This window comes from Diorhabda carinulata, chromosome X (genome assembly GCF_026250575.1).
Source record: "Diorhabda carinulata isolate Delta chromosome X, icDioCari1.1, whole genome shotgun sequence".
NCBI lineage: Eukaryota > Metazoa > Arthropoda > Insecta > Coleoptera > Chrysomelidae > Diorhabda > Diorhabda carinulata.
In genome coordinates this window covers 8450529-8473685 of record NC_079472.1, presented here as the reverse complement: position 1 = coordinate 8473685, position 23157 = coordinate 8450529, and the positions used below count along the sequence as shown (strand labels likewise).

The 23157-nt window shown below is 33.2% G+C and overlaps 1 protein-coding gene across 4 annotated transcripts in view; it reads left to right on the top strand.

Annotated features, from left to right (window-relative positions):
* Positions 1 to 23157, top strand: part of LOC130902153 (glutamine--fructose-6-phosphate aminotransferase [isomerizing] 2-like) — a 67281-nt gene that overhangs the window by 18013 nt on the left and 26111 nt on the right. For 2 of the 4 annotated variants that reach the window (XM_057814026.1, XM_057814025.1), the window contains exons 4-6: positions 1332 to 1645; positions 7327 to 7468; positions 17532 to 17558. In XM_057814026.1, coding sequence (XP_057670009.1) covers positions 1332 to 1645; positions 7327 to 7468; positions 17532 to 17558 — 483 coding nt within the window. The remainder of the gene's footprint in view (positions 1 to 1331; positions 1646 to 7326; positions 7469 to 17531; positions 17559 to 23157) is intronic. The other 2 variants (XM_057814028.1, XM_057814027.1) reach the window with 1 other exon arrangement.

The following is a 23157-nucleotide window of genomic DNA, read 5'->3' as shown; positions in this document are numbered from 1 at the left end:
AACAGAGTTCATGCAAGACTCTCACAAATAAATAAACACATACGTTGGAAAACTAAAACGAGTCGACAACGAGGGGGCAGCACCGAAATCGTTCCAATGATCTTCACATACTGACCGCTTCTCTCAGATATCGCAATATATGTGGATGGAGAAGTGAATGGAAAGAAATATACTCTGCCAGTAGACACTGGAGCAACTAGAACCATCATAAGACCCGATCTAATAAGCACCAAGAAAAAACTATTACTAACCAGAATTCGACTACGAACCGCCACAGGTGTTTCACCAAGAAACACAAATCCAACTGACAATTGGAACAGAAAAGTTCACACATGAGGTAATCGTAGCTGATATTGAAAAAGGTGTGATTCTGGGAGTGGACGTAATAAATCTTCATTGTTTCCAATTGGACTTTAGAAACAGAATCATTAAAGTGGGTTCTGAAGAAGTATTCCTTCCACCATCTGAGAGTAACACGGTGTTGGCAGCTGTACAGGAAGATACTGTTCTACCTAAACGAAGCGAAGTAGCGCGTCTACTGGGTGCCATGAAGAAGATACACCGATTATGATGGAGCTATGGAACCACGATGGAGATGTTGATAAAGGAGTACTATTTGGAAAAGTGTTAGTTACGTCGGTGAAGGGGATCGAAGTACGTGTGATACACGTAAACGATTACCCGATTACCATCAAAAAGGAAACCAGGATTGGATCCTGCGTACCAGTAATGTCAATAGTCCGCCAAACGACGACAACTGACAATTCCCATAACTGATTCGAACATATATCAGTAGCTGGTCAATCTTTGAATCGAGCTGAGAATAGGAGAATGAGGGAATTTCTCTTGTAGTATCTAGAACTGTTTGTACTGAAAGGAAGTGAAAACTGGTAGAACATCAGTCGTCAAACACAAAATCCATACTGATGTTCGTAAGTCAACCAGACAATCAGTTTTCAGACTACCAAGAGGAAAGATATAGAAAGCTGCAAATATAATTCTTCTCTTCTTCTAATAAGATACCTGTTAATACATACATAGCACTTTTGTCCTTGTTAGTAAAGGAACGCGTAAGTTAATTTCAACACCACAGCCATTAATCTACGCGTTTATACGCGTCGTCTAATAGCTATCTGCTAACACTTTAAGGTTTAGGACAGATAGGTTGACAAATTCACAAACATTTGTTTTGTGTTATATAAAAAAAAGTTGAATTATGTCAATTGGTTTATTTGCCAATTAAAAAATTTCCTGTTTCTCATTTTATAATGTATTCGCAAAATCTTTAGAAACTGTTCTTTAATGAAAAATTATTCACTAAAAACTTTCAGGAAGTGATGAGTTAAACATGGGCGTAACAGTGGACGTCCATTGCGGCATCGCCCATACCCGTTGGGCCACTCACGGTGTTCCCAACGAAATAAACAGCCATCCGCAACGATCAGATCTTCAGAATAGTTTTGTGGTTGTACACAACGGTATTATAACTAATTACAAAGAAGTGAAGGTATTTCTGGAGAAAAAAGGACACCATTTCGAAAGTGATACCGATACTGAAATTATCGCTAAATTGATTTATCATTTCCATCAACAACATCCAAATTTTTCATTCAGAGAACTAGTCGAACATGTAGTTCAGCAATTGGTGAGTATATTTTTTGTCTAGTATCAAAAACTCCAAGTGTTTACTAACACAGACGGTGAAAGGGAATCAAAGGTACTCAACATTTAACTTAGTTAACCCTTAACTACCATGACTAAGATTTCTAACGTTTTCACCATAGCAGGGCCCAATTTGACCACTTAATTTCTTAACAAACTCTAATTTTTTTACAGTTATTTTCACCAGGATTACATCTGGGCATCTCCCATAACTCTTTAAATTAATAAAAAACTCACCACATTAGAATTTTTAATTAGTATAAAATTAAGTTTTATTAAAAAATTCAACAAAAAAATATTTTCTCGTGTTTGTAAGTTTCCTAGAAATCCTAAGGCTCCTCCCTATAACAGTAGAAAAGCAATTTTTATTTTCAGTAAAAAACTGACAGACATGTTTTTAGGTCTTACCTGTCATGGTATAACTGGCACAATACTTTTCTGCTGGAAAGTCTAGAATGTGAGGTGGCTGCAGCTGCTATGAATCTTCGTTTTCTATTTCAAATGCGCTGTTGTAGTGCTCTGGAGTTCCGTAATGTTTTATACTTCGAAAGAATGTGGATAGAAGTCTCGTCATCTGTGTAACATAATCTGCACGTCACATTTTCTGCTAAGTTTAGCGTCTTTAGGTGTCAATTGAGGCGACAGTGCACCAATAGGTCTCCTGTTAGTATTCGTAGATTGTTCTTACTTAGGTTGATACATTCAGCAGGTCTACTCTGCTTATAGTTTCCTAGGAGAGTCTTTGTCTGTTTCAACCGCTGTAGGTTGTCCTTATGCCGCAAGGCTTTTTCTATTTTTCTGCATCTAATACCACAGATGGCTTCAGATCCCATGAAGGGCTTATCCGTCTCCGCTTTAGTGAGCTCATCAGCTTCATTTTCCTTTATAGGGTAACTTTATATTTCATGCCTAGCTCGTTGAATTTTTCTAGGCAATCCCAAACTAATTTGGATTTTATGATATTGGAGCTTAAAACTCTAATGGCTGCTTGGACCCATGTGATTATGGGTCTCACAATTGCCGTATATATCCACAGAAGTATCTTTGAGTTACAACCCCAATTCCTCCCTGCAAATTTTTTGCATACCATTAGGGTTTTTGTGGCTTTAGTGATTATTAGGTTGAATTAGCGGTCGATCATTGTTTTTAAGTTAGGTTAGGTTCTACACAAGAACAGTATTTATATAACATATTTCCGACATCCTTTAACACCCCCTTCTCCACACCCCTTGATCCTTTTTTATCCTATTTCACCATAAAAAAATAGTTATTTTCCATATCTATTTTTCTATGATAGAATAATAATTATTTATGTTTACGTCAATTATACATTATAGTTGTTTATAATTGCACTGAATTCACACGTAATTCAACCCTCTCTTTTTTTAACAAGGGATGACCGAAGGCTCTAATAATTTTTTTTCTATTTAGTACACTTTTCTTCATCACCAAACGTCGATAGGGTAGGCGTAGTTCGATCAATTACTAGAGAAAAAGTACAGACACATTTTGGACAATTCCGAAAAAATGCATATATACGAGGTCTGGCTATTAAGCAACGAGACTGCACGCCTAGAGGGCGCCCTAGACGGGTGGGGCAAAAAATGAATAGTGCGTTGGGTATCTAGATATTTTATCTATGCACTTCCCAAAACACGTTTCTGTAACTATTATAGTATTTGTGCAGTAGCGGTTTGAAACGAACGTGTTTTTTTCGTACCGAAAACCATGTGTAACTAAAAACAGGAGCCACGTATCGATATCAAATTTGTCGGTAAATTGAAAAAACTCCAACTGAATGCTAAAAATTGTTGCAAGAGGCCTATGGGGACAATTTTCTATCTCGTGCGTGTGTTTTTAAGTGATGAAAGAGCAAATCAAAATTCAAGGCAAAATTCAAGGCAAAATTCAAGGCAATGTTGATCGTCTTTTTCCGACATTAACGCTATCGTGATAACTGAATGGGTTCCTGAGGGTCAGACTGTCAACCAGACTTACTAATAGTCAGTGCTATCTGTGAAGCTGTATTTGGCCAGTAAGCGCACGCCGTACTCACCGGATTTGGCACCGTGCGACCCGATTTGAGTCGATGTAAGCGGAAAAGCAAAAACCGGCAGAGTTCCTAAAGGCCCTCCACAAAGAAGACTTCCAGCACTGCTTCGATCAATGGAAAAAACGTATCGAAAGGTGTGTGGTGAGTGGAGAGGAGTGTATTGATAAAACCCTCGTAACAAGTCTCGTTATTTAATAGCGTAACCAGTTCGTTATTTAATAGCCAGACCTCGTATAGTAGGGGATTAGTAAAGCCCTGAGGTTCCAATTAATTTCTATCTAATCATCGTTAATTAGTGCTATACTAGAAGTGATAAGCTGAATGTGAATTTTCTTCATTATAATAACAATTGATAATAATAATAACTTTTTATATTTACCAAATAAAAAACAAATATACTGCTATTTACTTTGATTTGAATTTCTGAAAAATACTATTTTCGAAATGAATTGTAGAAAAAGATGTTTATGAAATAATTGTTTTGAACAAAATCAACTCGTTTGGAGAGTATAAGCTACTAAATAGATGTTCTCGTTATCTTACTTACAATAAGTCATCAATTTTCACTAAACTTATGAAAAAATTAAATGTAATCTCCTATTATCTGATATAGTTAATCCTAGTTAGTATATACAAATATCAAAATAATTATTACTCATATTTATAAAGAGCACACTTTGCACTATCACTACATTTACGATCATACTATCTGAGGCGCATTTCAAGTTATCTTCTTCAGAAACTGAAGGTGAACTGAGTGCTGTAGTAATAATGTTAACAGTAAGAATATCACTGACGGTTGCATCAATTCCAATTTAGTTATAAAAAGCATTTCAATAATGGACACACTTTTTATTACTACCACAACTCCCACACCTACAATGTCTAACGCCTGTTTTCAGAGTTTAGTTATCAAACAGAGGTATATCGGGTTAACCCGATTATAAATTACTTTGAAAATGTAGTTGTTATAGGATATCGCATCCCAGTTTAAATGCTTCTTTTGCAATCAACAGCCTTTGTTTAAATTATTCGCATTCACATTTCATTTGCCCATTACATCCAATAATTAAAGCAACTGCAGATTACCACTTCATTACTTTAAGAGTCGCAGGCGTTCATTGAACATTAATATTACGCATTAGCTTCGTATGTACAATTTATTCTTCTCCACAAGTCATTATATAAATCTGTGATTCTTCTTCTTTCAGTATCATACAGTTTGCAGCGTGTAGGTTTTCTCTTGTCCAAAACTTCTAATCTATTATCTGAAGGTACCCCTCTTCTGCACGTCGAATAATTGCTGCCGCACCCTGAATGCCACACCAGTCTCTTATATTCCGTAGCCAGGAATTTTGTTCACGCCCTGGTCCTCTCCTTCTGTCGATCATTCCCGTCAGTATGAGCTTGAGAGTTGAATATCTCGGTCCTCGCAGGATAAGATACTTATCGTTATTTAATTACCGCGATCAGTTCTCTCTCCACACCCGCTCTCCTTAGTACTTATTCATTCGTCTTGTGCTCTGTTCATGGGATCCGTAGAAGTCTGCTCAACAGCCACATTTCCATTGCTTCTATTCTGTTTAAGGACCTCACTTTTAGGGACCACGTCTCCACACCATACAAATGTATTAGCCAAATATAACATTTTATCACCATTAATCTAAGGCTTAGGCTATAAATCTGTACAAGATATTAAAAATAATTACCAACGTATTAATTTGGAAAGCAAGACTCTTTGGAACTGGAATCGTCTAGATTAATTATTTTTGGCGTTACGAGAGATTGAATTTCATTTCTTCATTTACGTGTTCATCACAATTTTTCCATACAACATTGTCAAATCCCGATAGAACTAAACTTGAGCGTAAAGTAGTTAAACTAATTTATCTCCGTAGTTTTCATTTTAATGTACTTTAAACCATTTCTACAGAAATAAACACATAATAATACGGTGGGAGTATTCGTTAGGTATGTGTATTGTTACAACTTCTCATAGTTTGAAGTAACTCCTTTTTTGTGGGTCTTTGATCTCATCAATTAATGTTTGTCTGACTCTTATTATCTCACTTATTCGGTCATTTCTCATCCTACCCTCCCCCCGTATTTTCTCGCTGCTCTTTTCCGTCAATAGTATTTTTTCCGTAGATTATTTCATCTGCTCCACTTCGCCGCCATATACTACAAGGCGTTTAAGTATCGTTCTATACGAGGTCTGGCTATTAAATAACGAGGACGCCCTAGACGGGTGGGGTAAAAAACGAGTAGTGCGTTGGGTATCTAGATATCTTCGTCTATGCACGTCCCAAAACACGTTTCCGTCACTATTATAGTATTTGTGAAGTAGCGATTTGAAACGAACGTGTTTTCTTCTCGTGCCGTAAACCATGTTTGACGAGAAACATGAGCAACGTATCAATCTCAAACTTCTCGTCAAATTGAGAAAAAGACTGAGTGCTATAAATTGTTGCAAGAGGCCTATTGGTACAATTCTCTATCTCGTACGCGCTTTAGTGAAGGCCGAGAGAGCAAATCAAAATTCGAGGCAATGTTGATCGTTTTTTCCGACATCAACAATATTGTGATGACTAAATGGGTTTCAGAGGGTCAGATTGTCAATCGGACTTACTATTTGTCAGTTTTGGCAACACTTCGAGAACGAGTTCTTAAAAAACGGCCCGATTTTGCACCAGAACAACGCACCTGCCCATAACCCGCTATCTGTGAAGCAGTATTTGGCCACCGAGCGCACTCCAGTGCTCGAACACCCACCGTATTCACCAGATTTGGCACCGTGCGAATATTTTTTGTTTCAGAAGATGAAATCTGCTTTGGGGATTTGACCCCATAGAAGCGATAAAGCAAAAAACGGTAGAGCTCCTAAAAGCACTCATCAAAGAAAACTTCCAGCACTGATTCGATCAATGAAAACAACGTATGGAAAGGTGTGTTGCGAGGGGAGGGGAGTATATTGAAGGAGAGCATTTGAATGTAGTATAATTTTTATAATAAAACCCTTTTTCGTAATCTGGCTCGTTATTTAATAGCCAGACCTCGTATATTCGTCCAAATACACTACATTTGTGTGTAAGTTTCGGTATGTCCTAATACTTTTAGAAGTTTTGACGATTCTACATGATTTCATAGTAACCATTATACTGTTCTTTATGTTCAAAACCATATTTTATCAAAATACACCGAATTTTAATCTATTTTTTTCATTAGTTCTGGTGTAATTTTCTTCAATCCGTTTTAATAGAATTTTCTGAATAATTCCATATTTCCGTTTTATGAAGTCAAACATTTAATATAATAAAAAATATATTGGATGTGGAAATCTTGTCAGTGTGTCGTCTACCTCGCGAAATAACCACCACTCTCAATTAATTTGAATATTTTCTGATCTAAACGCACTTGGATTTAGTTCTGAGGTACTGAGAATACGTTACTAATAAAATTCACTACTTTTATTATGCGAATAAGTATTATAATCGCTTTTTAAGTCCTGGTATATCAGTGTTGGGATAGGAATTTTTTGACTTTGACAATCACAAAAAATTGTCCTGATTGAAGAAACTGAAGTTTCTTGCTACATTAACTGTATATTTTAGGAAGGAGCTTACGCTTTGTGCTTCAAGTCTAAATATTTCCCTGGTGAATGTGTAGCAACTCGCAGAGGATCACCACTATTGGTTGGTATTAAAACACGCACCCGTCTAGCAACCGATCACGTACCCATTCTATACGGAAAGGGTAAGTAGGTTAATTTAGGATAATATACAATTCTATTATTATTATTATTATTATTATTATTGATTAAATTTAGTATATTCCTGTGAGATATTGAAGTATATTCCTCCTTTTCTCAATAACTACAAAAAATCGAAAGAATGTCTGGATAGTTTGGGAAATAAAATACTTTCAATATGTATACAAAAATTTTATTTCAAAAATTAACAGAAGATGTTATATTTCTGTTCTTACAAATATAAGTATAAAAGTTTCGTTGTAATTACACTCATGAGCTAAAAAATCGACTCTTATTAAACCCTTGCAATCGCAAGTTACTGACAAAAAAACACGAAATTATATTCTTGTTAATAAATCTTGAAGCTAATAGCATCAGCTATGGACACAAGTGATAAAGCTGCTCAAGTGGTCACCCTATTGCGACAAGGCCAGAGTGAGCGATAAGTTGCCAGTGCAAGTCTGCTATTTCCAGAGCTTACCGTCGTTACCAAGCGACTGCTAACTTCCATCAAAGACGCGGTTCCGGAAGAAAAAGGCGGACATCTGATATAGATGATCCATTCATTATCAGCACACCGCTGGGAAAACGGGCCCTTACTGGTGTTCAACAGAAGTTCGGGAAAACGCGAGTGGCTGTGAGTCGCTGGAAAGTCAGAAGAAGACTTAAGGTGGCAAACCTTAAACCTTGAACCGAAAAGGTCAGCTACTGGCTTTAAATTAACCTTAGCCCACGAGCAATATGTCAAGATTTTCCAGAGAATACGTTAATTGGACTGACGACCAATGGGGATCCGTTCTCTTCTCAGACGAAAGCAAAGTGTATCTGTATATTAATTATTAACTATAACACTTCTCTTCAGAAAATTTGTTAGAAAACATTTTTCATTTTGTCACCAGAGATACATGTATAAAGTGAGAAACGATTGCGCAACTTATCAAGTGATTCTGGGTAGTGTGGTTAAACTGCTTTTTGTTCTCTCTCTGTCAATCAGTAATTACGTCAACGGCGATGCTTACTCAATTATTCTGTTTTTAAATCGAAATAAGTGCTAACATTGACGGACAGCTTGTTAATGTGCGAAAATGTTGTACGTATTTGTATGTGATTCAGGTTGTCATATACATTGCGACCCAAAGAATCTATTGATTCCCATTTTTTGCTTCGGCACTTAGGGATGCTCAGTGTTCTTAGCAGATCTATTAATCCCACTTCTTTCAGAAATATTAGGATGTGGGATTGCTCTAGCTGTTAAATATTTTCATCTTTTATCAGTTCTGTAGTCTCTTATACTTCGAAAGAATGTGGATAGAGTTGTCCTCTTGTCCGTAGCAGAATCTGCACGATACACTATTTGCTAAGCTTAGCGTCTTCAGGTGAGCCTCAACAAGACTCCTGTTAGTATTTCTAAATTGCTTGACACATTAAATAGTCCTTCTTTAGTTACAGTATTCCGATTCCCGTACATTGTTCCAGTAATTGTTTTTTTTCTATCTACGAGGGTGGCTCAAATATGAACCGAAATTTTGCTATAAAAACTTGTATTATCATGTTTCAGAGCTGAAATTTTGTACAGTTTTTCTATATAATCTCTGTCACACTCTATATACTTTTGCCACCTCTCCGGAAGCTTTCGTATGCTTTTTACGTAAAAATCTCTCGGCTTAGCACATAACTATTCGCACACGAAGAATTCTACCTCCGTATTGCTTTCGAATCGCAGTCCACCAAGTGCCTCCTTCAATGAACCAAATAAGGAGGGTATTTTAGTGGTTCCCAACCCAGTTCTTTCGACGTTTCCATCGCAAGCCGAGCTGTATGTTGTTTAGCGTTGTATTGCAGCAATATCGCAATAAGGATTGGAGTATCGCGTTATTTTGACCCGTAGACAGATTTAATATGTAAAATTTGTTTATTCAAATTTTGGTTTTTATTTCGAGGAATAAAGATAATCATTTAACTGTCATTAAACTCTGACAATTTTCATGCAAGACTCTTATAGTAACTCATTTTGAAGAATTTATTGATCTCTGTAAAAAAGTTTCTACAAATTTTCTTCGAAATATTAACCGTTATCCCGTTTTTCAACCCTGAAAAGTCTCAAAATTTCAACTGCGATTCGAAGGTATAATCCTGTTTCTAATGCAGCTATAAAAATGAGAAAAACTCCTTAATATTTTTCTAAATGATTTTCTTCATAAAATGGATAGGTTCATATATTGTTTGTTCGAAAACAGAAAGTTTAATCGTGAATAGGTAAAAACACATTTTAAAAAAAGGCATAATTTTTTTAATAAAAGTTAATCATTTATCGATTTATGGGGTTTGTTGAGGTACCTTCCATGCCGATATTTATGATAAACGATGTTGCCCTAAAGAATTATTAGCCACAAACCGTTGGTGACTGTACTATTAGGATATCAATGTTGTCTTATTATTAATAATGTAAAATGTTAATTATTCGAATACTTGTATTTCTTAAACTAGCCACAGAATAAGTTTTAAAAGATTTTAAACCAAAACGTAAGCATTATATAGATACAATGATCGAAATTTCGATTGAGAAAGGAATGAATCTTTTTCTTTTATGGCATCAGGAATATACTAAATACGATAAAACATCAGATATTATCGAAAGTGATCCAGAATCTTCCAAATAAAGGTGGTAGGTGTGCATGCTTTACTTTTAGATAAGCATGAAGTAGATTTTGTGAATAACGTAGGTATAGCTAATTAACTATATTCCTTACTATTTTTGATTAATACAAAAATAGATATACTTTGATAAAATAATTTCCAAAATGAACGATCTCACATCCAAATTATATTTTTGTTATTAAGAAAGAGAGATAACAACAAACATAGGCTTACAAAAATCACTTTACTATCACAAACATACCGAATGTTTCAAAATAAATAGCAGACGCTATATAATTTAAGTTACGAGGATATGTTGAAAAATAATTAGCCTACTATAGAACCAAACAAAATTTCAATGTCAAAATATTTTATTACTCAACATATTCTCCTCTTAATTGGATTCATTTATTACATCGAACCTGCAACGTCTCTAGACCTTTAAAAAAAATGTTCCTTCTTGCCTTGCAAACCAGACCACAGCTCTTTTAACTTCCTCATTGGAAGGAAATTTACGACTTTTTCAACTTTTTTTCAGTTGAGGAAAGAGATGATAGTCGCACGGAGTCAAATCTGGTGAATAAGGGGGGTGTTCTAGTAATTGAAATCCTAAATCACGAATTTTTTGGATAGCAACATGAGATTTGTGTGCAGGGGCGTTGTCTTGCAAAAACAAAACACCTTTGGATAGCTTTCCGCGTCTTTTCAATTTAATTTTTTCCCGTAGAGTGGTCAGTAATGTCGAATAGTAATCTTCTGTTATTGTTCTACCCTTATCCAAATAATCCACCATGATTACTCCATGGCAATCCCAAAAAACTGAAACAAGAACTTTTCCAGCAGATTTTTTTACACGAAACTTCTTAGGTCTTGGAGAACCAGAGTGTCGCCATTCCATCGTTTGTTGCTTTGTTTCTGGATCGTAGAAATGTACCCAAGTCCCATCCATAGTAACAATTCGATTTAAGAAGTCTACATCGTTTTCTAATCGAGCACAGATCGAACGCGATGTTTCTACCCTTGCACGCTTTTGGTCAACATTCAAACATTTGGGGATCCATTTTGCAGCAATTTTTCTCATGTCCAAATTGACGTGAATTATATGATGAACGCGTTCGTATGAAATATTCAGTGCTTCATATATCCGTTTTAGCCCAACCCTTTTAAATACAGGTAATTGATGGGTCGATACTCCAATTCATCGTTTTTCACAATTTCGGTGGACATCTTTTTTCTTTTAATTTATTGCGTAACTCTGGTTTACTTTTTTGACGTCAAACTTTACACTGACACTTCTAATAAGTTATTGTTCGTTGCTATGGTAACGCAATATTTTGTTTATACATGGATGGGGTCTAGGCTAACTAGATATCACGTCACATCTTCGTAAATATATAAGTAATTCATCGAACGAAAGAGCAACTCAGATAGTTTAACATTCATCAAGTACCTTTCGTCATATGAAAAAAGATTAATTATTATCTTTTGAATAAGTGGAGAAATAGGTGATAACATTTCGGCTAGTCTGGGGGAGGAAGATACCTATTAGAGTCCGCGATGTTGACATATCTCATCGAAGTAAAGAAGACAAATGAAAGAAGTTTTTAGCACTATTTTAGTACATTTATACTTGCGCTTTTGGAAGAAATTAACAGAATATGTATGACAGATAACGAATGTGGACAGAACCGTGGCCATAAAAAAAAGATAAGAGGAACTGCAACAGTGAAATCGAAACTAAAGCCGTGAAAGAATATTGATCATTTATGAGGATGAAAGTACAGCAGTTTGATTGCTTACTAGAGATCCATAGCTCCTACAATTTCAAAAACAAACAATCCTGTGTTTTGTGTTCTTGTATAAATTCTATCGTGGCTTTACTTGACTACTCGGACATTTTCAAAATAAAAAACAAAAAGTATTGGAAGAAATTAGGACAATCGATTGATTGATTGTACAATTGACTGATGACAAATTACTCGGTCGAGAAAATAGAATATGGTTCTATCCATGGATTCTCGAAATGATTCGTCCGTATCTCGGTAAATTACTGTCTCGGCCGATTGCATTGAGATTAAAATGCGATGTTTCGGTAAATGTAATTTTCCTAGCGCACGTTCCACGGAAACTACTAATTATATCTTTACTATAAAACCATAGAGTTGATATTAAAGATAAACCTAGCGGTATGCGAGTGGCTCGCTTCTGATTCCTCTGCCGTTCGCATCACTCGAAACTTAGGCGTCATGGCTATCCAATCAGATTAGAGTAGATGGAGATAAATAGTAGTATATCGATGTTCTTTCTCTCATTATTAGCAGTTCGGGTCTATTTGAACAAGTCTCCATACCTTGCTTTCTCTATCTTGAATATCAATTCTATGTTTACAAAATGAAAAGCTTTTTGCTCTTTATTCGTCGTTTTTGCCACTAACGCTTTCTAACCGATAGCGGCGTTAACATTGCGTACGCATACTCAAACCGACAAACAAAACTGTTTATTTGCTAGTTCATCTATAATCGTAACTTTAATATGATCAATTTTGTGAAACGTTAAAACCCCTCTATTTCTTTTGAAACATAAGGTGCTATAAGATAAATAGAGGTCGTCGATATGGAATTTGCAAGAATTATAATTGATTTAACAATAAGACAACATGAATAATAAATTACTAACATCAAAATGGAATGTGGTAAAAATAGAAATGATCAAACAAAGATAATAAATAGTATTTGAATTTTATGGTGGAACAAATTAGGGTATTAACGATAGATCAAAAAACATAAAAATATAGAGTGAATAATGATTTCATTTATAACTAAACAGTTTTAGACGATGGTCAGCTTATAATCCCGAATTTAATAATTTCATTGCTTTGAGAGAGGCGAAAACTATTTGTATAATGAAGTTATAGAGCTTTTTATTTTTTTTCCAAATCAAATCTAGAGGATTCGATTTCGGATTTTTTTTTTCTAATCTCAAGATCTTGGGAGAAACTTGGGATGATAAGCGTGAACTAAAATCATTGTTTTGCAAAATAGTTATTTCCGAGAAATAACTGATTGTTTGTGAGATAAAATCAAATTTTATAATAATCAAAACTTTTGGATTCTACTCTTTAGAGTTTGCAAAAAAAACCCATTCCTTCCATTTGACTCTGACTAAAATGTGAATTAATGAATATTTATTGTTTCAATTAGAATAATTAGAATATTAGCATATTCCAACTACTATAATTGTCTGAAAAGTTAGCCCTACGAAAAAACAAGACATTTTTTTTCCGTACTCATTTTTATTATCTAACATAGTCTCCTTCCAAATCTAATAATTTTTTCCAGCGACCTTCAAATCATTCCAAATAATAGTCGCCGTCTTTTTTCACAAAATACGTATGCTGTAACGTCCTCGTCTTACATGAATCTTTTACATGAATTTAAAGTTAGGATTTTGGAAAAAGTTGCCAGATATGTTCAATATGGTAGGTAGGCTACCAATTCGAAGTGTAATAATTCGTGATTTTAGTCATGGCGAATGTGAGTGTGAGAAGGTGCGTTTTCCTTATGGAAACAAACTTCCTTTTGTTTTCTCACTTTAGACCGGAAGCGCATTCTAATGAACATTTTCCAGGCCTCATTGGCGTGGTTTAAGCAGGATATTTTTCTTTGATATGTAGCGTTGATAAAACCTGGATCCTCTAATACATTTCTGAAATGGGAAAAAAAACAGTCAAGAAGACAAGTGGATTATAAATTGCACTTCGAATTAATTAACAATCCAAATGTTCTATAAGGTCTCGCCCCAGCGACTTTTTCCTAAATCCTAAACTTAAATTTTCACTTGAAGGTGATTTTCATAACACGGGGACGATCTCATATGTTAACGTCCATTTTGTAAAGAAAGTCTGCGACTATTGTTTAAGACCATATTTAAAAATAAAAACGATTATGGACATAAATATTTTTTTTTGTTAGTTCGCTCGTATATAATCTGCGATTTCGACCAAAAGAACATTCTCCCATATATTCATACATACAAATTTATGGCAGATAGTTAACTATAAAATTAATTAACAATCAATTCATACTATATGAAGCGCAATAGTTTACACTAACAAATAGAATGAAACCTACCAGAAAAAGAACCCAAAATAAATAAAGTAACTGACAACCCATGATGGCTGTAAAATGCCAAACGATGGATGCGTTTCGTTCCACGCAATAATTTTATACAGACTCTAATTTTATTGTAATGATTTTCGTATTTATTTGTACGATTTCCATTCGTGGGGTTGATCAATAAAAACTGTCTCTTATGTTCATAATTTAATTAAATACTATACACTACTCTCAACCAACTTATTATAATTCACTTATCACTATTACTTAACTAACTTGACTAATTTATTTATTATTCGATCACTTCGGTCTGTTCACTACGACTATTTATTATAAACTGAACTAAACTGCCCTATATATATTTATATAAAACTAATTTTGAAACAGAAGAGACATAAAATCAAGAACATTTGAACATTTAGATGCATTAATATATCAAAAGGTCTAAGAAATGAGAAATTGGAGAAATTTATAAATATACCTTCCTCCTAGAAATTATTTAAAAGAAACAATGTAAATAAACCGCTTGCTATAAAAACTGATATAAAAAAACTGGAAGGAAGTATTAAGTTGTCAAGTTGACATCTTTATTAGTTACATGTTTAAAAAAATAGTTTTAAAAATTGTAAACTTTTTCTCGCAATTTTCTAAAAATATATTTTATCAAAGTACATCTACATAGGTTATTTAGTAGTCAAAGAAGGTACATCCTATAAATCATTCGATCTTAGTGAATAATGAAACTAACAATCATAATAATTCCTGTAATTCGTAAGATTTATACAGAAAATATTTCAAAGATTTCTATCCAAATACACGCTAAATACTTTATTCTCCCATAGATATGGATTAAATCTATCAAAAGTTGTTCAGTCAATGTTTTTTTTTTGAAAATCTTGTTATGCTCTTTTTATATTTACTTACCGCTATCCTGATGGGTGGAATTAGTTAAAACACATATTTTCACCTATTCACACTACAACAAACACTCCAAACTACCTTAATTGTATTCAAAATATACTATCCAATATATTATTAACTTCCTATTCGCAATTCGAGTTATTCTCTCGCCAGGTGGCTTAAAATCCTACTATTGCTCTAAGTTTTCAGCCATTGAATTTATTTCATAAAGTTTTCATCCAAAAGTCTTCTAACACTCCGCCGCATTCGCCATAATTTGGAGATTAGAAATTACATATTCGTGTGATTCTCAAAGCCGTGATTCTTCTTCTATCTTTGCTTTCTCCTACCCAATATTTTTTCTTGCATATCAAAGTGATCAAGATAATCTAATTTATGCCCCTTTGGAGCGTTGACTATTTCTAAAGTTTCGTTCATGCGTTCAAAAAACTTGTTGTTTTTCCAACTTCTAAATGTTTTAGCATATTTTCTGTGGGCGTTCAGGCTTTCGCGCCGCATAAGAACTTAGGAAAGACTTAATAACATGCCATCCTCATACGCAGATAAAGGTTGAGATTATAGCTGTAGAGGATTTTTTTGAGTTTTATACAACTTGCTCTCGCCTTGGCTATTGGTATCTCTACGCTAAGACCCCATGTCTTGTATATTACGGTTCCCACACACATTAACTTCTCTTCTTGATCTTTTTGTATGTTATAAATCGTGATTTATTCTTCCTTCACATATTGTTTTTAAGTTAGACCGTACATTTAATCTTCTTTGTATTAAGCTTTTGTCCGTAATTTTGGCAGAATATAAATAGTAGTTCTTCAAATGAGCTGGCTATTGAAAAAGTATCATCAGCATAACGTATATTGTCTACCAGTTTTTTTAAATTAAGATACGTTCATTAGCGATCTCTAAAACTTCATTGACTATTTCTTCAGAAGAACACCGACTATATTTTCATAAAAACGGACTCCAAGAAAGGGTTAATAATAGACATTGCTACAAGAAAATGATGGGATAAAATATTCATAAAAAGGATAAAGAAGTCTTCAACTTCACAGATAACTTGGTATCTAAAATTGCGAGGTATTCTTTTTGTGTACATTTTTAGTTTGTTGGCGATAGAATAATAAATGAAACTTGAACGTATAAAAGAGGAACCATGATAAATATTTCTTTTTTAAACTTACGAGCGGGGTGAAAGAATTCTGGCGATGTGTACCAAACCGCTAAATCAAAAAACAATGATGTACCTATTGTCATGTCAATTCAAATATCAGTTTTTGAAAAACAAATCATAGTCAACTCATCATTAATTATTAAATAATTAGATATAGGTATATAATCATTGTTTTGCACAGAAAAATGAAAACATCACAAGAAATAATGTTTTTAGGTTTGGGGAATGCTTGAAAAAAGAGAAGTAGAACAGTAGTACCTTTCGAAACTCACATAAAATACAATGATTCATTTGAAAAAACCGAGGAAGTAACTATTAGTATTTTGTTTAACCCTGTATCATCTTTCTTCAATGAATATTAACGAAATAAATAAGTTTCCACAGTTTTTACTAACATTCGAATGCTTTGGCTGCAACAGATCTTCATTCTTATATTTCTCTTACATTGTTACGATTTTTTTGGGAAATGGGTTACAACTTTTTTACCCCGTAAAACACATTGCAATGTTATATTATTGTAATGGGGTCTGATTTCAAATATGCAATGAAATATAGGGTGTTTCATTAAAAAAATGCAGCTTTGATATGGTACACCATTCTAGATCAGCTTGTAAGATTGTAAATGATTTTAAATGTGAAGATGGCTATAATCGCTCAAAATTTCAAATTGATATCTCAATAGACAAAGGAGGCACTGAAATTTATCACACTAATCAATCACCCTATATAATTACTCATTTCTAACTTCGATATTCTTTCCACATTTAAAAACTTCTACAACAGATACAATAACATCAAAAAGCACTGTAGACATGAACAATCACGCCTCAAACCACTTCAACTAGATCCACTCGGTTCACAAAATCAGAATCGACCAATCATTAATTTTTTTTTAACAAGTAACAAGAGATTTATCCTCATATTATGATGATATTCGAATAAAATATATCATTATAAGGTTTTAATAAAGTTTTTTACAACATTCTACAACATATTTCTAATCATAATGCAGAATATTCTCGCATTATGCTCATTTTTGTAATCTTTGAAATATATTTAGTATAAGCTACTTGCCTTCCTATACATTTATATGTATGTACCTGTTAACAATGATATTATTCGCATGATAAATGTTTTTTCACTGTTAATAATTAACCACCGTTTAATAAAAAAATGTTGTTTTTCTTCCTTTCTGTTTACTTCTGTGGACTATTTGATACATGGTAGAAGATCCATCGTCACCAATTGTAAAAGGTATATAATAAAGCTCATTTAATTTTTTATAATTTTAATATACATGGGGCTTTTGACTAACGCATTCATAATTTGCTAATCATTTCACAAATAATTTGTGTTAGATACGCACAGAAAATCTACGCATAAAGGACAATTGGTTTCGATATCTTGGCGACACAACAAAATACGCCGACAGAATAAGCACAATTCGCCACGATGCTTGAAAAGTATTTTCGTCAATTTTCATAATTTCACGTATCTTTTTTGTTCACTAGAAGTAGGTAATAAATTTTGTTTGAAATGTACTTATAAAAACTTTTCTGGGTGTATTCTGCTGTGACATCTAAAACTTTTGGATCGTCGTATCTTTTTAGTTACTAGCTATTTGCTTACATATTGTACGGACCAATAACAGTATTTCTATCGTACATGCCCGTACTAATATGTACTGATAGTTGGCGAACCATTCAAATTATTATTAGACTAAGAACCAGTGAAGGATTTTCAGTTCTCATTTCAAATGTCATAAAATGCTACTCACTTAATTTCTTGCTTCTACTCAACAATAAAAGTAACTTTCTCCAACTTCTATAGGCAAAATAGACCAAAAATTTCGAAGGGTAGGAAAAATAATAGTTTAAAAGACTAACAAAAATAGGCTTTAATAGCAAACCAAACAGAACATTAGAAATAAAATTTTTTATAAGTCAATTAGTGGTAGAGTGATTAATAGAAGAAATGTTTTCAATATTTATATTCAATATTCAATATTTGATGTTAAGAGGTACTAAAATAATAGGCGAGGAGCCGACCGCTGAAAATGGCACCTGATCGGTAAAAGGATATGTATTATTGGAAAAGGTAGTATTCAAATAAATGAAAATAATGGTATAGGAGTCTTTGTTCCCGACCAGTCTCTTGACTAGACAACAATTAGAATTTAAAAATTTTTGTACAGTTGCTTAGCTTATCAATTAAACCATGATTTTAGCATTACACTATAAGATACTCCATAGGAAACTCTGTAATAACGTTATATCTAAATTCATGAATATTCCTTTAAATTTTACCAATTCAATTTCTATATTTTGAATATTTCATCAATAATTAATTAAGTTATTTGTTTTTACAATCATTTTTTTATTTATCACGTACATAATTAAAACATAAAATATTAATGAAAGTATATTTTCAAATTTTAATATTTTTTAATTTTAGCACAAGGAAATCTTCAGATGAAGTATTAGCAAATAATTTTTGAGCATTGATGTAAATTTTTGGACGATTTTCATCTTCTCAAAATTTTCTACTTCTTGATAATCAAGTAAAAATGCAAAAACTTATTGCATTTTTTCATTTTTTAACAGTAAATCTAAAGTTTTTTTGCCTTTTCCAAAGATGACAGCAGTGTAATCTGATCCTGTAAAAGCGTGGAATGCCGGGAGTACCTGACACAAACGCTCCCCCAATGGTTTTGACAATTCCGTACAATTTCTATAAGAAATTATGTTCGGCTTTGATTCTTAAATACTTCATGAATTTGAGATCCTTTCCTGAGAATACCGCGTTTTTTTCAATTATGAAATTAAGCAATATCTCAACACGTTCCTCGGTAGCACTAGACATTCGATGTAAAAAAATCGCTATTCCTGTTATTCTGATTAGGATGATGACATGAAGTTATAAAATTATTGTTTGGTCTTTAATAAGTGTGGAAATCTTCAAATAAAGTCGATGTTTTGATATAGCTAATATTAGCTAATATGAAGATTTAATTTCCTCATGTATAAGCTATAAAATATCAGGATAGTATGCTAAATACATAAAACATCTGATAGGACATTGCATCTTTCCTAATCGTAGGAACGCCATAAATTGTCATATAAATAGTTCCATTTTTGTCATTCCATCAGTCTTCACATTTTTACAAAACAGACAATCTTGTAAGGTCCTCGGAAACAGCTCCGATTTGATTTCTTTTAAAGAACCCCGTAATACTATGAGAGAAGTGGTTGAAGTGGTCAACTTGTATGATGTATTTTGGAACATGGGAATGCGAGTTTATTATTTTATACAATTTTAACCACAATTCCCTATTAATGAATTTAAGTTATTTCCAATATTTCTATATTTAAATAAAATGTATTTTTTTTACATTATACTTTGATTATATTTTCAGTCACCGATGATGAATACATAGGTATTCGAAAGCTCGGAATTTATACCTATTAAGAAAAATACATCTCGGTGTTTCATTGCCTCAATCCCACAACAATCAAATTAATAATCTAGTTATATACAATTTCTCCCTTCTCTTATTTCTCCCTTTGTAAGAATTTTGCTTTTGTATGACATAAAAAATAATAAAAAATCAAAGACTTTTGACGAAAAAGTTATATGTAGAACTTACAATATTGTGAAATTTTATGGATGACAAAATTGAATATTTTTCCTGCCCACTCGAATAGCTTACCTTAGCTTATTGTTGAGTATTTGCTATAAATTAAGCGAGGAACGCAATTTTTTTATTTTCTCTTATTCATAAGCGTTTGATTTTGTTTATTAAAATTTTAACTATACCTATTTTCAAATATTTTCATTCTAAATACTTTTTTTTCAACTTAAACTCAATAATTCACTACATTGAAAACATTTTAATTATATTTTCCTGTACATTCAACCAAGATGAACATATTTTGTGATAATAAACAGTGTCAAATTTATGCTAAGATAAAATAATACAGTGGTCGACACAAAAAGACTCTCACATTATCGTTTTTTGTAATATATTGCTCTATGTGGAACCGCTATTAATTTTATTGTCAAGATGTCTGGTATCAATTTTATATTGGACAAGTTCTTGGAATTTCACAATCCTTTGTATGAAGAACCTCTCGTAGTTTTTGGAAGATGGATATTATTTCATAAAAAGCGGTAGGATGAGCGGATGCAACCTCCTAGCCGCCCTTTCGCTCCATTGAAAACATATGAATTTTATGGTGAATACTAATTTCACAGCAAATTTCATTTGGACACAATGAAATGAAAATTAATTCCTCTAGACTTCTGGACTAACAGGAACAGGTCTCTATATATGTACACTCACTTTTTGTTACGCTGGTAATGTTGTCCAACAGGAACTTGATTGTTTTAGAACTCAGAAATCGTATTGTAGAAGTTCGATATGTGCATTTAAGCATCAATACTTAAGTACAACATCTTACAGTCATGATCTGAAAATGTTCAGGTAACAAGTCGACTTGGTCATTCGAATAGTGGCACAATGGGATTTTATTGAAGATGCACGTTACCAATTATGTATCTCAGAGTTGAGAAACCTGAGTCCGGTTATCGTGGATTTTGTACTGTTTCCTTATTTTCTGTATAACAACTGATAATGGTAATGATGACTCAAGGTAAATTTCAGATCTTGCACGGATTCGAATGAAAGTGAAATCAACATTTTTTTTTATTTATCCCAATAATTAAATTGCATGTATAGTGACTCTGACACTGATCAAGATGATATAAATAACGTTCAAAGAAATATGATCGAAAAGTAGGAAAACAGAGAAACAAGAACAAAACTTCAGAAACATTAAAGAGTTTTCTGTAAACAGAATTCTAACAGGTTATATTCACTTGGAAATTTCTGAAAAAGCCTTGTGAAGATACATATAGATTAAAAGTCCAAAGTCATGTTAGTAATGAGCAAACATTGCTCATTTATTAGGACTTTTGAAATTGTGACACAAGCTGGGATACAAAACGACAATTTGTTGTTTCTTGTATAAAAATTAAGCCTATAGCCAGACGTCGGGAAAGAAACGGTTCAACAAAACAGAAAGGTGTGAGTAAGTTATATTGTTGTATTGGTGATGGCCAAGAAGAAATTCTTACCAAACTTCTGTTCTGAAACATTGTTGAAAGTCGCGATAAAAAAGAAAACTATTCGTTGTATGATTGAGCCTGATTTCAGAGGTAAACACAATGCTGAGCTGTCATTAAATATTTACTTTTGAATGGCAATACGCCTACGCAATAAACTAAGTGAACGAGGAGTTATACACTGTGTACGGAGACTTTGCATCATGATTTACAACCGTAAAATTTTTATTTACGGCGATAGTTCGGGACGACCAAAATCTGCGACAACTAGCAATAGAAAGGTTAGATAGATAACCACCGTATTCTCCAGATTTGGTTCCTAACGATTCTTTCTGGTTTCTTAATCTTGAAGTTCCATTTGCATTGCTTTGCATTTTCATAAAACGAGGACGTTGTCGCAAATATAAAGACGGCAAATATTATTTGGAAGGCTCAATAGCATCGTGTATAGACTTAAAAGGGAACTACGCTGAAAAATAAAAATGGTTATAGAAAAAAAAGTCTAGTTTCTTTGCAAGATCGCAATAACGGACCAAATTCCTTAGTACCCTTCTTATGAGAGCAGACAAAGAAAATTTAGATAGTCATCCTAAGATCTGAAACATGTACTATCTGTAGATAGAACTATGCAAATGGTCTACCTTTTGCTCAAAAATGGCTTCTTCATAAAATTTAGACTTATCGTATATCTTACCTGGCATTAACCAGAACCAAACTCTCATGAAGAACAAAGCCTTCAGCCGAAGAAGTGAATCGGATTAATAAAAATTAGAACTGGAGTTACCATGGTTGATTCAGATAAGTGAGTTTCGTCTCAACCTGACAAACTCACGTAGCTTCTATCTTCGAAAGCTCTATTAAGTATTGATTGTGAAATTCCATCAAGATAGACAAAGTGAGCGAGTTGAGCAAATTGTTTTAATAAGCATACATCGACAAACTATAAATTCAATCTCTTAATTGAATTGAATAATAATTCTTCAATGTAGTGCATTATATGAAAATATCTGTTTGCTTCTTATTCCTCTCAATAATTATCCTTATAAATTTTAGGAAAACAACGCCCATATGCTAATTAGGTCATTCAGCTATGCAAAGCTTCCGATAAGACTTCAACAGAATAGGACAGACGCATTTTACCACCTCCATTATTCATTTTGTTATATTTTTTTGTAAATTTGACAAAACAGAAAGTTTCAAAAATCAAACAAGTAATATCGGTAAAATGCGTATAAAAAATAGTTTAGCGATTTTTTATAATTTTTCTATATTTTTCCTCAAAATCGCAGCGCAATCTTAAAAGAGGAAAAACGAATTCATCCCTACTCCATTTCTAAAACTCTCAATGAGAATATTTGAACCAGTGCATGACGCAACATCTAGTCAATAAGTTGGATGTGTAAAATTTAGACACAGTATTTTATTAAAAACATCTCAATAAACCATACAACTTGTGTGAATAACTCATAACTTGTCCTTCCAAAATTCCTGTCGTTTTTTTAGAGTAGCAGTTATTTGGGCTCGATATTCACTAAAATTTTTCATAAATTCATGTATTGAGAATAGTGGAGTCTACACTTCAATTCATAAATGCGAAAAGATCTTTTGTGGTTATATTGTTTTCAAGGCATAATAAAGTTGTGTACATCCGTTTATTTTTCGAAATAGACTTCCTTGGAGGTTCATGATTATGAATTTAAATAGAATCGAAATAAATATTTTTAGGTTA